The sequence below is a fragment of the Leptinotarsa decemlineata genome, unplaced genomic scaffold (assembly GCF_025532065.1).
Source record: "Leptinotarsa decemlineata unplaced genomic scaffold, Ldec_3_MD MMD2_tig00026354_RagTag_RagTag, whole genome shotgun sequence".
Taxonomy (NCBI): Eukaryota; Metazoa; Arthropoda; class Insecta; order Coleoptera; family Chrysomelidae; genus Leptinotarsa; species Leptinotarsa decemlineata.
In genome coordinates, this window is record NW_027412702.1 from 15131453 (window position 1) to 15146601 (window position 15149).

The 15149-nt window shown below is 32.7% G+C and overlaps 2 protein-coding genes and 2 long non-coding RNA genes across 6 annotated transcripts; 2 read left to right on the plus strand and 2 right to left on the minus strand.

Annotated features, from left to right (window-relative positions):
* Nucleotides 1-539: 539 nt before the first annotated feature.
* Nucleotides 540-3509, minus strand: betaggt-II (geranylgeranyl transferase type-2 subunit beta). Of its 2 annotated transcripts, XM_023162417.2 has the most exons (4): nucleotides 3426-3509; nucleotides 3135-3364; nucleotides 2673-3082; nucleotides 540-1007 (listed from the first exon to the last, which is right to left on the minus strand). In XM_023162417.2, exons 2-4 carry the CDS (start codon nucleotides 3342-3344, stop codon nucleotides 626-628), a joined length of 1002 nt encoding a protein of 333 aa, XP_023018185.2. In that variant the 5' UTR covers nucleotides 3345-3364; nucleotides 3426-3509; the 3' UTR covers nucleotides 540-625. The 2 variants fall into 2 exon arrangements, with proteins under 2 accessions (XP_023018185.2, XP_074040533.1); XM_074184432.1 differs by lacking the exon at nucleotides 3426-3509 and having other exon boundaries at nucleotides 3135-3419.
* On the plus strand, nucleotides 3426-14978 carry LOC141486447 (uncharacterized). The gene is made up of 2 exons (XR_012467845.1): nucleotides 3426-3508; nucleotides 14699-14978. It is a non-coding gene; the product is annotated as an uncharacterized lncRNA (long non-coding RNA).
* LOC141486446 (uncharacterized) lies at nucleotides 3684-7420 on the plus strand. 2 transcript variants are annotated; one of them, XM_074184435.1, is made up of 3 exons: nucleotides 3684-3929; nucleotides 4703-4839; nucleotides 6891-7234. In XM_074184435.1, exons 1-3 carry the CDS (start codon nucleotides 3861-3863, stop codon nucleotides 6934-6936), a joined length of 252 nt encoding a protein of 83 aa, XP_074040536.1. In that variant the 5' UTR covers nucleotides 3684-3860; the 3' UTR covers nucleotides 6937-7234. The 2 variants fall into 2 exon arrangements, with proteins under 2 accessions (XP_074040536.1, XP_074040535.1); XM_074184434.1 differs by lacking the exon at nucleotides 6891-7234 and adding an exon at nucleotides 7252-7420 and having other exon boundaries at nucleotides 3719-3929.
* Nucleotides 4003-14687, minus strand: LOC141486448 (uncharacterized). Its single transcript, XR_012467846.1, has 2 exons — nucleotides 14238-14687; nucleotides 4003-7661 (listed from the first exon to the last, which is right to left on the minus strand). It is a non-coding gene; the product is annotated as an uncharacterized lncRNA (long non-coding RNA).
* Nucleotides 14979-15149: the final 171 nt, after the last annotated feature.

Consider the following 15149-nt stretch of genomic DNA (forward strand, 5'->3'; position numbering starts at 1 on the left):
TTATTTCATTGTTTCAAGCTCGCTCGACAGTAAACAAAATCATTAAGACAGAGTAACTATACATAACTATAGTAGAACTATCTGATCTACCGCCTTCATGATTTTTTTTCTGTGGTCATACTGCAGTAGCCAGTTGGTAAGCAACTGTGATGTTGGTTCGACCCCAAATCTGACACAATAGATATACATTTAGGTTGTGCATTATTTAATCTATTCTACACATGGCATATTAAAAACAAGTTTATATTTTGGAGGGTTATTCATTTGAGAATGACAGCTGGTTAACAGAAGACTCCATTTCAACCCAAAACCTCCAACTTTATGAAATTTATAACATCATGCCAAAAAAATTATTATATATACGAAGGTGATAATTGGTTTAACGAGAATTTTAATACTATTGAATTTTTTTAAATGTTTTATATATCCCCAGATGCCAGTCTATTAAAAAACCAAAGCCACTGATCTACCATCAAATATTCAAATTCAATAACCATATTTACTCATCTCATTTATCTTGTTTCATTTAAATTTTCATATATTCAAAAAAATGTTTAATAAATATTTTAGTTTGTTTATAATAATCTTACAACTAAATTGAATGACGAAGTACAAAAAAACCACATCAATCTGTTAGTCTCTGAGGCTTGAGCTGCAGTCTATCGATGACATTCTGTGGCATGCAGTAAGTAGGATTGACTTTCTGTACAGACTCATGTCCTAAGAGCGACATTGCTGCTAAACCAAACAAAGTATGGAACGGATCAGCAATATCGCCAGGCCTATCAGCAAATCCTCCTGTTTCAGAGTCTTGGCATGCCAAAATGAAGTTCTTTAGTGCACTTGCATCGATCCAATGTAGTCTTCCAAGTATAGTGAGGGTTGATAAGACCCACCATGAATAGCAAACGTCTGGGAGTTTCTCAGGGCGACCATTCAACCCACCGGAAGGAAGTTGACGCTCGCAAAGCCACCAGGCTAAAGTATCACGGTTAACGATATCTAACCTGAGAAAAAATGTTAATTTCATTACATCATCATACCTTGAAATTTTTACAATTGTTTTTGAATGTTAGAGGTTTGGAGTTTCATTGTTTCAAAGCATTACCAGATTTGAAATCTACTAGTACTGAAACAAAAAATTATATGACTCAAGTATACACAACAAAAGATGCTAGAAATGAACATCAAACAATATCAAGTATATACAGTATACAGGGTACAGAGCAATGATCGTCGTTTAGCCATATTTTGAGATATAATAATAGGATTCACATGAATCCTTATCAAATGAAAAGATTGGCGAAAAACGCCATTATTTTCATTTGATAAAGCAAGATCTCACTTGCCATGTGTATATTTCAGTAGAACCCTTAATATTTTGAAATTGTGTGAATTCAAGTAGTTATTGTTGAAATGATTTACTGTATAGATATATTCTGAACTGAAATATACATGAATAAAATTAAACCTTTTTTTAGCTACATTTCATAAAATTAACAGAAATACTGTTTCTTATAAAAAAAGGAAATTTGGCGTGTATGGTCATGGTCAGTTTCTGAAAAAAGTTGGTTTCAAAACTTGTAATGCTGAACTTAATGTTGTAGAAAGACCAAAAAATATTAGACTGAATCTTTAGAACATGTTGCTTGTTGACTAATCCTATAAAAACTCAGGTTAGATCTAGATGTATGACAGATCATACAATTGCTTCCATTTCCCAATTCAAAAATTAGAAAATTCAATAGTGTAATCAGACTTATAGAAAAACTGACTGAGGACAAAGTGTCCCATCCTGTTGGAAACATTTTTCAATTTCAGAATGTCCACTTCCTATTGACCTGGATTAGGGGACTAGTGAGACAACTATCAGTGTTTCCCCAGAAAACACAAAGAATTTTGAAACTAAAAATGTAACTTGTCCATTATTCTACAAATGTTTTTCAAAATATCAGCAGAAACTTCAACGCTTCACTGATTCCAGTGGCGCATTTGCTTTTTCAGCTGCAAAAAAACCAGAAAAAACCTGCAGCACCACATCATCTAAAGATCTTGATCTGCCAATGTCCTCTCTCTCATAAATCAAAATGTAGGATGTCTCTAGAGGCCCCAATACATTCAATACATCGCCAGAACACTTCATGACACGACTGTAGTCAAACTTAAACCAGTCCGTTTCGTCTTTGACCAAGGCGTAATAATGACAAAATTCAACGCCAAAATGACAGTGAACAATGACTGCATAAATATTACAACAGTGGTCTGCTAGATTGAAGTGTACATCTATTCCAAACCTTCGAAAGAGTTTGGTGCTTCCGACAGAGGTTGAGTCTTATTAGATTGACTGGTGCCTCAGCTATACTTGTTTCCTTATAACAGTCAGTTAGTTTGGCGCATGTTTGGCAATACAGTCGATCATCACCTGTTGAAAATTCCAATTTCAGATGAATTAACAATAAGCTTTGCTATAAAGTGTCAGAATATAAATGTGAGTCCTACACTGTAAAGTATAATAGTGCGTTATATCACCCTCTGTAGCCACCCTGTATAATTTATTAAAAATACAATTCATACATAATTTTTATGATAGGAACTAGATAGTTTAGATGGTTTAACAATGGTTTCATACAATGGAAGTCCAAACTTTAAACATTCTATGAAGTTTGTTTTACCTATTGGTGATAGATAAAAATCCAACACAGCAATAAATAAGACCAGCATGACTTTCTGATAAGGGTCTTGAACCGAAACCACCGTCGAAATTCCTGCACGAAGCAATGAAATCTACTGCTTTGTTCACATCAATTACATCCATCTTATTCAACAAGGACAGAATCGCAACTGCACAAAAGGAAAATCTCGTATCAACTTCTCCCCATTTATCGCCCATGAAACTACCATCAGGTAGCTGAAGACTGGCTACATAAGAAACGATGGCTTCAATGTCTACAGCATCCAAGTTGTCATAAATGCAAAGAATCTGCACAGCACTCAAGGTGTGGAGGATATGAGGATCATGTTTCTGACAAGCACTAATTCCTCCACTTTCCGGGTCTTGGCAGCTTTTGATGTACTTCGCAATCTGAAAATGAGAGGTCAGTAGTTGACCTTTTGCTAATGGGAATGACTCAAACCTCATCTTTACTCTGAGGTGGTGAAGTGTTCATCAGTTCCAAAGCTGTCAGACCCCAGTACATACCAGATACTCGAAGATAATCCGTCATTCCATATTCATAGCTATTTTCTTTTTGCCCATAGTCTCTGATGAATTCAATATGTTTGTCCATAAGAATGTTTGATGGAATGTTTTCTTGAAGCGTAATATCTTTGGTTAAGGTCGTCATCTCGTAAAAATCATACGTGTCTAGGAATAAGGAATAATTAGTAGTTTATAAATAAAAAATTTAAAGTTACTTTAACCTTACTTCATTACGATAAATCCGACGTGAACTTGGCAGCAATATTTATCAGCTACAATTTCCGAAGATCGCCGAAGGCACAGTCACAGGTAAGATTCCTAGAAACTCTGGTGTTGGTAACGCTTAGATTTTGTTTTGAACTTTTTGAAGGAACCACCTGTTGCTTTTAACAACACTTACGAGAGTTTTCCCAAGATGCCGCTATTCTGAATTGTTCGAGTCCCCACTGAGTCAGTCAAATTAATTATCTGTCATTGTCAAAAAGAATTTTCAACTTTTGGTATTTTGAAATTGATATTTTTTTGTCATCCCAATCTTTACATTGTTCGCATTTTTTATTATAGTTTTCGTTCGTTAGTTCTCAGTTATTTTAGTTTGGTTACATTTTTCAGTAGTAATAAGGAATAGTTTTATATAGTGTATAAGGATACTTTTTGTAAAATGGGACAATTCTGTATTTTGTGTGGACAGTGTAAAAATTCGAGTAATCATCTGTATTCAGTGCCAAAGGTAAATGAAACATTTTATAATTACTGTCAATCCACCACGGATAAACTAAGTTTGTATCAGCCTACACCAAAAACCAACTTCATATTTTGAATAATCCTTCACCCTTTCAAATCCACCTTCTGCTACTAGAGTATCATTACTTTCTTAATCATAATATCAAATTGAAAATAAACATTCACTTATGCTTTTTTTAATTTTTTTTAAATACAACTCAATACCTAGTTGCAAGAAAAGTCTACTCATAGAATCATAGATACCTACAGATGAATATTACAGTATGCAGATAGATTTATTGCATTTCTACAGAATTATTATGAGAAGTAAGTAAGTTTACAATTACATGAAATTTAACATCCATTTAAAATATCATGATATTAATATCAGCATAAAATTTGAAACAAATAAAAAATTAAATCTATATCAACAATTAATAAATCATAGATTAAGTTTGAAAATCACTGAGTAGGGCTCCATGTCAAACAAATAGTTCCCCAAGCCTAACAGAATGTTGTATATTTTTGAAATCTTGTGGAAAATTATTGTAGGACTCGAGGATGTTGTTGTACTGTGGACTTGTATAAAAAAAATTATTGGGTGGTAAAAAGACTACTCATGTATGATGAGAAACCTAATGCTGTCTTAAATATATACTCGTAGTAATTGTTGGTTCCAAGCAACCAAACAGTATGCTCTTTTAACTTTACTTGTTCTCAATTGGTGATTTGAATGGTTTTATTTGTGCATTGTACCTGATCAAAATCTGTAATTTATAGGATGAAAACAAGAGGAAACTGTGGATGGATGCTGTTAGGAAATATCTGCCTGATGGTGCTTTTATTTGCTCAAAGCATTTTCCCATCCATTTCATTGGTGAGAAAAAACTATTGAAGGGTGCCAAACCATCATGCATGTGAGTATTCAGTTTCTACAGCACTACCTATAAATCCTATCAAAGATTTGTATATTTTTTCAAGGTGCACTTGTAGAGAAGTACTTAATTGTACGAATTTCAAGAAAACGTGCACCATTTCCAGAATCAGTTTACTAATAATTTCTGTAGTTGGAAAGTATCCGTTGAATAAGGTATCAAATGCAAATTTGATCACATACAAATCAAGAGAGAACACTTGGTGTTATCAAAATGATAAATATCAAATTATTCATATATGAAATGATAAATAACCCCTTCTAGCTATACCTATCTACAAAAAAAGGTTCTTTTCAACCGGCTGTTCTCTAACGGTAACCCTGAGAAGTTTGCAGTTGGAAACAAACACTCTATGCCATTCATTTCTCTTGAAGATAAAAGATTGTTGTTGTTTTCAGTTCAACTCAAGCATATCAATGTCCTTTTACAAATTTCATATAAGGCTCATAACGGACTTTGAAGAAAGTTATTGATAACATAATATGAGAAGAGATATTTATGTACAATTATTTAATTGAATCATGTTGAAAAAGGGATATGTCACAAATTGTCTGAATGTGTGGAGTTTAGTTATAACATTTCATATTATTTTTTATTTCAATGATCGCAGCTACTGTTTTGTTCAATATTTTACATCATATTTTCCCTTCATACCTTTCATAAAAGTACATCATTATTCAATACGGGCTAATAGGTGCTAATATAATAAAAGGTGATAGTGGAAGAAAGGGGTAAAGTTGAACAACATTTTCTACAAATGCCTGATTCACAGAAAATTAACTTCATTAACTTCACCCTGAATTTCCTGATATTTCATATTTGTCAATATCTGTGTAAGCGTCCTGCTTACACATGGAAATAATAAATACGATATCATTATTATAAACAGCCTCTTCTGAGAACATAATCAAAAAGAGGTGTATCTTTTAGAATCTTTCTTGTGAGACGGTTATAATGAAATGCCAGTAGGAATAAAAAAAAATTAATGGAAAAGTTGTTATCGAACAAAGGGTTATATTTAGGTATACATGCTAAGAATCGCACGTTAAAAGGTAAGATTTCGTTAATCCCTGTTCGCACAAGTTTCGACTTCTGAGGGCTGCCGTTTGTAGGGGAACGACAGCTGGTTAACAGAAAAACCAATTTTAACAAATACCATTTTAGTCTCAATTTATTCATTTGTATATAGGTGAACCCCAATTTTTGTTTACAATAAATTATATAACAAAGAAAGCTTGTACTGTAACCACTTATATATACTACTACTACTATAATTATTATAGACACATTTATGTGTGTTAAATGAAGGACAATTAAATTAATGAAAAACATTTACATGAGCAAAGAGTGAGATTCTTAAAAATATTTTCATTATCACAGAAGAAATTGATTTTATCAGAGTAGTTATTTTCAAGTCTCAACATTTCAGATAAAGGAGAATGATACCAATAGTTAGTTAAGTGATATGGTGTAATAAATAGCTTTATTTGTCTAATGGACCTCCGTGGAACGTTGGAAGTTATAAGTGAGAGAATTTCTGGACAATCAATGAAACCAGATGTAATTTTGAATAGATAAAATAATGATTTAGTGTAACTTCGATTCTGAAATCAGCATGAAATATTTCTAAAATCGAACTGAATGTATAAACCCACCCTGTCTAATTTCGTAATAGTTAGTTTCCTGGCTTTGCCCTGATCATTTTCAGTAAAAATATTTGACTGCAACTGAGACAATCATATTCAGTTGCGTTGATGAAGTAATCTTAGAGAATAAAGTTGATACTGAAATTAGTTTCAATGAATATCTTATATGGAGTACTTCGTCAACACCGCTGACTGTCGCAGTTGCAGTTAAAACGTTTGGAGTTTACCAAAGAAGACAACAGCAAAACCCGAAAACCAACCAAAACATTGAAGTTAGTCATGAAATCATACTACATGAGCTATTGAAAATTGTTGATGAAGGATGCTGAAATTTTCCCAGATTCAAAGATTGATTTTCATTTTTTTATAACTGGTTTTATTTTTCAGTTTGCAGTTGGATTATCCAGTGGAAAAAACTCCGTTTGAAACATGAACAACTGAAGTACTTGAATTCCTATATTTAATTCTGTGATCAGTTTTTTCAAAGAATATTTGATAAAGCTTCTGCCAAATATCTGATAAGGATTGTGTGATTATTTATATAGTTTTATTAATTTAATTAAATACCATTTATTGATCTAAAGGGTAAAACATGTTTGAGACAAGTAAATTGATGGATATATAGCCGTTACTATGTGGTAGAAGATCATCATGAAAAATTTAGATTTTAGACAAGTTCTATTGTGAAATTGACGTGATAGTCATTTTTATAATAAAAATAGGTATTTTGATATTTTTTATTTCTCAGTGAAACCGCTCCTGAACTTCCACTAAACGTTTTTCCTAGTCCATCCTGTAGTTTTCTACCCGATTCACACTCTGTCACAAAACATCCATTGGCAAATTCTAGCAGTATTCAACTAGAGAATATTCCTAACCCCATTTTGGTTTCAAATACTTGATGACATCCAGATTGAACCAAGATCATTTGGAGGTGATAATGTTCACATATCCAAAACAATTCCAATCAACTTTGTTGATATCATTTTCAGCATTTTTGGGATGATGAGAGCTGCAGGTGGATGCAATACTCATCCCGAGTCAATTCAAGTTGGACAAATATTCCGTCTAATGTCCCTCTATTCTCTGATAAAACTGCCCAGGGATAGTAATGTTAGTGGAGGAGAAATGATGAAATCCCTTCTTCATATTGGAGATCTGAAAGAAAAACAGCAAAAATTTATATTCTATATTGAAATAGAAGAAACTATCTCCGAAATTGAAGAGGACTTCTCAGGTATTGATGAAGCTTTTGCTTATTTCTGTGAATATGTTGCAAAAAAAAATTAAAGGCAACACCAAATGTGGAGAATGTGTGGATTCGATATTGGGGAAGGGAAATGAAATATTCAATTCCCTCATAAGAAACAAGAGCAGAGGATTTTTAACATTACCATCACAAAAAATTAATAGCTTTCTTCACGATGTTGAAGCCACAATAATATCAGGTGTTTTTGAGAGGGAACTTAAAAGAAATTGCTTTCCAGTAATTTTAATCAAATTGTCAAATTTTTCTCCCAAAAATATTGTAGGTTGTGAACACTACAAGGAAGAATTGTCAAGAGAGGCACTGAGGGCATATTTGATCTCTAGATTGAATATCTGCTGTGCTAAAGAGCATAATGAAAGAGCCCTCGAAAATAAAAATTAAAAAAAATACAATTTTCTGTGAGTCAAATTTTGAAAAATCTAAAAATATCTGTTGAGATGTGATACTCTCATCAGCTGTATGTTTTTTTAAAATTTGATTGAATATTTTCAAAAAACTACCAGTATCATAATTGATGATCACATTGTTTGAAAAAAAGAACTCTTTTACAGACTCAATGTAAAAGGTTGTAGTAAGCAATTAAAGTATTTCAGAAGACATTTTGTATTTGTATTCTAAAAGACACTAAACTACTTTCATGCAGTCTGCAGAAATTCAACCATGGTGTTCTCTGAACATTACGGAATTTTACTTTTCGTGGGAACCTGAATATAAAAGAAATCCCATCACAAGGAAACTGGAAGTTAATTTACCACTGGTAAGGATATTAAATACAATTTCACCTCAGACTGATAAAAAACTAACTTAACTTTTGAACGGTTTGACGTAGAAACATGAAAAAAACGTTTGGGGGCTATTACCGATACTATTTTTTTTTTTAAAAAACACTGTGATTGCTCGATAGATGGCTGGGGCTGGCAACTTTTTTCAAAATTTTAATTGGCATGGGGGTCAAGTGTCAAATTGGTCTATCAGTGATGACCTGCACATGCAATCATAGCAAAAAATATGACTCAATGAAATCAAATTAAAATAATAATAATGGAAGATATTTGAATTAAACTTTTTTCAATTTATGCTGGAACTGTAAATTTCAATAATTATAAATACAGAAATCTTATAAACTTTAATATACTTTTACAGACAATAAATAGTTCACATTCTTTCTGAACCAAAGAAGTTATTCAATACGTCTGATGATCAACGGAAGGTAATTGACCATCTTATTTTAAAATTCAATAACATTGTCAACTTGATATCTATCTGTTTCAGAAATGAACGATAATACAAGCCATTAAAAATATAAATTTGAAACGGTGGAATAGTGAAACAACGTTTAATTCTTCTCTCTCAACCTACTGCATTTAACTCCATACAGAACAAAAATTAATTCTTCAAAACAGTGAATTAGGTTTGGTGAAGTGAATGTGAATACAAACTTCATATTAAATGTGAGTAGAAAACCATATTTTCTTCAAAAACTGTGGGCAATCACATTGTTTACGATCCGTCCTGAAAATTTTATGATAAGGATTACGGCTGGGGCACTATCCCACCATAATTCGAAAGCCAGCAGAATAACCAATTTCTCCGTTCGGATTTTCAAATCGTAAATTATGGATGATAAAACACAACTGATTTTAGAGGAAATTAGAAAAACTAAAATAGAGTTGAAGAACAGCATTGAAGCGAGCAAGGCAAAAATTTTGCTCAAAATTGAGGATCTCAAGTTTAGAGTTCAACAACTCGAAGACGAGAACTCGTTCCTGAAAGAAAAATTGGAGAAATTAGAATGGAACGAAAAACGAAACAATATTATTGTATTTGGGTGGTCCACACCTAACGAAAATATTACATCTGAATTCATTTGCAGTGAACTCAGTAAACTGGTGGAAGTCGAAGTAAAAGAATCAGACTTGAACAACTTTTATTGTCTTGGAAAAAAAGAGAAGCGTCCTCTGAAAATTGAATTTTTGTCTCACATCAAAAAAACTGAAATTATAAAAAATAGTAAAAAACTCAAAGGAAGCAGATTCTCTATAGCTCACGATTTAACTGATCAGCAGCGCAGATAATTTCTTTCACTAAAGGAGTATCTTCTCCAAGAGAGACGCAACGGCAAGAGGTGCTTCATCAAAGGGAGTAATTTAGTTATAGAGGATAAGGTATTCTCACTACAAGAATTACAAGAAGCGGAGCAAGAAACAGAGAGAAAGTGTAATAGCACGCCAGCCACCCCAACTCAGCCATTGCTATTACACTTGGAAGATAAAATTCAAATACCAAAAAACTTCAAAGACACTAAGACAAGTAATCAACTGAACAACACTCCAAAATCTAGCGGTAACACAAAGAAAATTCTGAAAGCTGACAAAACCATTAGATTACGATCAAACTCACAAAAAAAAGAATAACTTTCAATTATTGATGCATATTTTTTCTTCGGACTCATCAATTATCCACGATAGCTCTTCTACATTGAATACAATCATTCCATTCTTTCAAGTTCATGATCGATAGGTTGCATTTTTAATCGCAGGTTATCTGTGTAATCATAATCTTTTAGTTAATGAATTTAGCTCAGCTCTTTCCTTTCTTCAATGGATCAATACATCCGTGATTTCAATGTAGATACGATTGAAACTTTCACCCTTCAAAACTACAATGAATGTAAAAATATTTTGGACGTCAACAAAAGTTCGTGCAATTTCAAAATACTTCATAACAATATTCGCAGCCTAAATAAGAATCTCGATGAATTTAAAGTTTTCCTCAGCGGTTTGAATTCTGATATAGATTGTGTGGCTTTAACAGAAACATGGGTGTTGAAAAATCCTGAACTGTATGGCATTCCAGGATATGATATGCTATATAGCGAAGGTGATTTAAACCAAAATGACGGAGTAGTGATTTATATTCGATCCCACCTCAATTATTACCATAAAATAGTAAAGATAAACCATATTAAAGCTATCGAGTTGAAAGTTGAATTCGGAAATACTTATATATATTTATTTTCAATTTATCGACCCCCATCTACAGACCCTTACGACTTCAGTAGGGACTTATATACATATTTACAAACTTGTTCTTCTGATACAGCTTCTTATTCCATATTTTTAGGCGACATCAACATTGATATTTTGAGAAATAACGATGTGACTGATGAATATTTGAATATCCTGAGTGAGTTTGGCTATGTTTCCGCTATCAATAACCCGACTCGAATGCAAGGAGATAACGGATCTTGTATCGATCACATCTTTATCAGAGCAGTTCCGCTACTGCTTGAAAGAGTTATTGCTATGGTAATTCGAACTGATATCACCGATCATTTTTCAACTGCGATTCAAATGATATTTGATACTCCTCAATGCAATAAAAAAATCAGTCAAAAGACGATGACGCACATTAAACAATCCGAGTTAAGAAAAAATATGGAAAACATATCATGGGAGGTTGTCTTTAATGCACCCTCAGCAGATTATGCTATGAACAGTTTCCTCAATATCATCAATAATGCCATAGAACTATGTACAGTTCAAATAAGACCTAAAAGAAAAAACACAAAGATAGCGCCATGGATTACAAATGGTTTAGTGAAGTCGGTTAATACAAAAAATGAACTTTTCAAACGCGTACGTTCGAATCCCATGAATATGCAGTTGAGGAATGATCTTAGAGTATATCAGAATAAACTAACAAATTTAATAAGAAGAGCAAAGTATGACTATTATCAGAAAAAAATTAAAATGAACTCGACAGTCTCTAAAAGCTTATGGGAAGTTGTAAAAGAAGTAAGCAACACACATAAAACGAAACGCCCCATTACTCAAATAAAAACTGAAGAGGATGGTACTGTAACAGATAAACATGCAATCGCCAACGAATTTAACTTTATATATTCCACCTTAGGAAAAAAAATGGCAGATAAGATAAAAAAAACCCAAATTTCCTATATTTCCCTGAAACTGTACCAAATTCTTTTGTCTTCTTCCTACCAACAGAAATGAGATCAAAGAGGTTATCAAAGATCTAAAGCCAAAAAAATCCACTGGAATTGACGGTATCTGTTCTGAAACGTTGAAATCCATTTCCTTGTATATCGAGGAGCCTTTGGCATTCATTTTCAATATGTGTATGGATACAGGTTTCTGGCCAACAGCACTAAAAAAAACAATAGTTATTCCTTTATTCAAGAACAGCGATGAGACGGTGGTTACAAATTACAGACCCATTTCCCTTACTACACACCTGAACAAAGTTTTTGAAAAAATCCTTAAAAAAAGGTTAACATCGTACGTCTCGAAATATAACATAATATTTAATCGTCAGTTTGGGTTTCGCGAAAAAGTATCCACTCAGGACGCAATCATAGCTCTCATCACAGATATATCATCAGCTCTTAATGAAAATAAACCATGCCTATGCGTATTCATCGACTTGTCGAAGGCATTCGACACAGTTGACTATGACCTTCTATTGAAATCCTTGGAGGATATTGGTATAAGAGGCAAAACTTTGAATTTGTTCAGAAGTTACCTCACTGATAGATTCCAGTGTGTGAGAATTGATGACGTGTTGAGTGACACGCGAAAAACTGTTATTGGGGTTCCCCAAGGCACGGTTTTAGGACCAATCCTTTTCAACATATATGTGAATGGACTGTACTCTATCGAAAGCAAAGGTAAAATATTAGGTTTTGCAGACGATACGGCTATTTTCTACAAGGCGAATGGCTGGGAGGAACTGAAAAGTATTGTTGAAACTGATCTCGGATCAATAAAAAATTGGCTTGAACATCGATTGTTGACAGTAAATTTCAATAAAACTCATTATCTACCCTTCAGTTGCAATAATTTCAGTAATCCTTCTTTTTCACAATTGAAGATTGGACAACATGTAATACTTCCCGAATCAAAAGTGAAATATCTAGGTGTGATAATTGACTCACATCTCAAGTGGAAGGAACATATTCAATATATCTGTAATAAGTTACGTTGTATACTATACAAATTCAAATATTTGTTGAAAATACTGACATACTCTGATCTCAAAATTCTATATCACGCACTCGTGGCGAGTCATTTGAGCTATGGAATCGCTTGCTGGGGTGGAACATTCCATATACACCTTCGTCCACTTGAGGTGCTCCAAAACAGGTTCCTGAAATTGATGCTATCAAAACCACCACATTATTCAACAGAATCATTGTATTCCGAAGCTAAAGTTTTCAATATCCGCCAACTGTTTTACTATAATATTGTCATAACTTATTACAAGAACAGATGTTTCACCCTTCCGACTCACTTATACAACACCCGTAAAAAAAATAACCACGTTATTCCTCAAACGCAAAAATCAATTTTCCAGCATTCATACAATTACCTTGCTCCTAAGCTGTTCAATACTATTCCCGACGAAATGCGCAGTGTCACAATTATTCATTTGTTCAAGAAAAAATTAAGATTATTCATATTATCTCAACCAAGAAATTTTTTTGCTGAACTTGTTGACAAAAAAAATATTTGAAATTTGTGTGTTATGTTTGTTATATACCTGAACCCATATGATGCATATGTTTGCATGTACATCATTAACATCAATTCATTTAAGTATAAAGCAGTTTCATAATATAATGTATAATGCGCGTTATTATTTTTTGAATTTTTTTACAACAGTACCTATTATGAAATGAAAAATATCACCCTTCTGATCGTTCACCTTCTAGGTTTACAATTTGGTCATTTTATAGCCCTAACATTATTTTAAAAAAAAGTGTCTGTATGTATTTGTGTGTGTATGTGTTAAGTTTTCTTTTTTAGGCGAAACAAGTGCTTCTGCACTTATTGCCATTTTACTTTATTCAACATAGCTATTATTTGTTTGTATGATTATAATTATTCTTTTTTATGAATAAAGTCATTATTATTATTATTATTATCTTACATCTATTGTAAATTAATAAATTTTGCCTTGTAATTTCTCCCAAGTTATTTGCAGAACCCAAAGGCTTGCATGACGAGTTCAAGGTGGGACTGTAGTGCTATTTCTCTTGAGTGATTTTGTGTACTTAAATGTGTATGTATAAGAAAATCAATGTCCTGATTCATGAGTAGAACTGCTAGGTGTGATACTCATACATCCATAGTCACTATGAGTAGATGTATTTTGGTTGAATATCTATTAGAAAACAGCTGTGTTTCTACTCATTACATTGTTCTTCGTATATAAACCGCTTATTCCAAATTTTATGCATCAATGAGGAAACTTTTTTATTATTAATTGAAAAAAAACGGTTAAAAGTTGGTGCTTATCAAAATGATCTCTTAACAGGTAATCGAAAAGTTCAACAAAGAATTCACTGGGAATATTTCTTTGTAATCTAGTGAATTATTCAGTTGTTTTTCCATTCCAATACCATACTAAAAACATGTATTCAAGTATATAATCTTTATACTTACCACCTGTTTTGCGGAATTCGTTCCGATAAACAACCAATGTCAACTACATAATAACATCTGCCAACATTTCTTGAGTTGAAATATCAAGAAATTACACGAAATTTCTTCAAAACTTTGCTTGGGTTGAAACTTCAACTAATAATTCACCAAAACTTGGACACTTATCTTTCAATTTAATACTGACAATTCGTCAATAACACTTAAAACACAAAAAATTCATTAACTCACTTTTTAAGTTATCCTAAAAGCACAGTAGGTATGAAAAATGAATGTGGAATTAAATATAAATACAAATACACCCTGTGTGGTCTTATGATTACAGTTTACTGTAATGACTGCTTGCGCCATCTGAAACGGCGTTGATCTCTGCTAATCAAGTTAGCCATAAATCTCTCATTTTATCCCAAACTTTTGCAGGTATGAGTAGATGCACCAGGGTTTTTTAGACATCTTAGTCACAGGCACAGTGGCATCGGTATTTATTATTTATTATAATAAGTTGGAAAAAAACACTCAGTTTTCGAGCGAAAAAGTAACAGTTTTGTATAAAAAGACTCTTTAATAAGAATTACAGAAAAAATTAATGCAAACACTTTTGTCGATTTTTAAACAGCACACATTGAACTATAGCAAAACATTGAAGTGGATTATATGATAATAGTTAAAATAAGGAATACTGGAGAAAAATATTGGCCAGGATGGTAAGGATTTATTGGTGAATTTCATTTAAGAAAGGTAACATGAATTTTTCAAAAAGAATCGTTGGAATGAAAATCGTAATCAATTCTTCGAAAGGAATGGACGCTGAAAAAATTGTCAAAAATAACTAGTTTTGTCAAAAGCGCTCCGACCGTCAAGATCAAAATTGTTTCATGGAAACAAAAACACTCTCAACCCCTGCAAAGCTGGTGG

What these genes read in the sequence shown, in the direction of transcription:
- betaggt-II (XM_023162417.2), bottom strand. Translation starts at nt 3,344, where the DNA reads ATGACGACCTTAACCAAAGATATTACGCTTCAAGAAAACATTCCATCA. An exon ending in CACCTCAGAGTAAAGATGAG is followed by an intron (nt 3,083 to 3,134) that starts GTTTGAGTCATT and finishes TCTCATTTTCAG; the next exon opens with ATTGCGAAGTACATCAAAAG. An exon ending in TTTTTATCTATCACCAATAG is followed by an intron (nt 1,008 to 2,672) that starts GTAAAACAAACT and finishes ATTTTTTCTCAG; the next exon opens with GTTAGATATCGTTAACCGTG.
- LOC141486446 (XM_074184434.1), top strand. Translation starts at nt 3,861, where the DNA reads ATGGGACAATTCTGTATTTTGTGTGGACAGTGTAAAAATTCGAGTAAT. An exon ending in ATCTGTATTCAGTGCCAAAG is followed by an intron (nt 3,930 to 4,702) that starts GTAAATGAAACA and finishes TGTAATTTATAG; the next exon opens with GATGAAAACAAGAGGAAACT. An exon ending in GGTGCCAAACCATCATGCAT is followed by an intron (nt 4,840 to 7,251) that starts GTGAGTATTCAG and finishes TTTATTTCTCAG; the next exon opens with TGAAACCGCTCCTGAACTTC.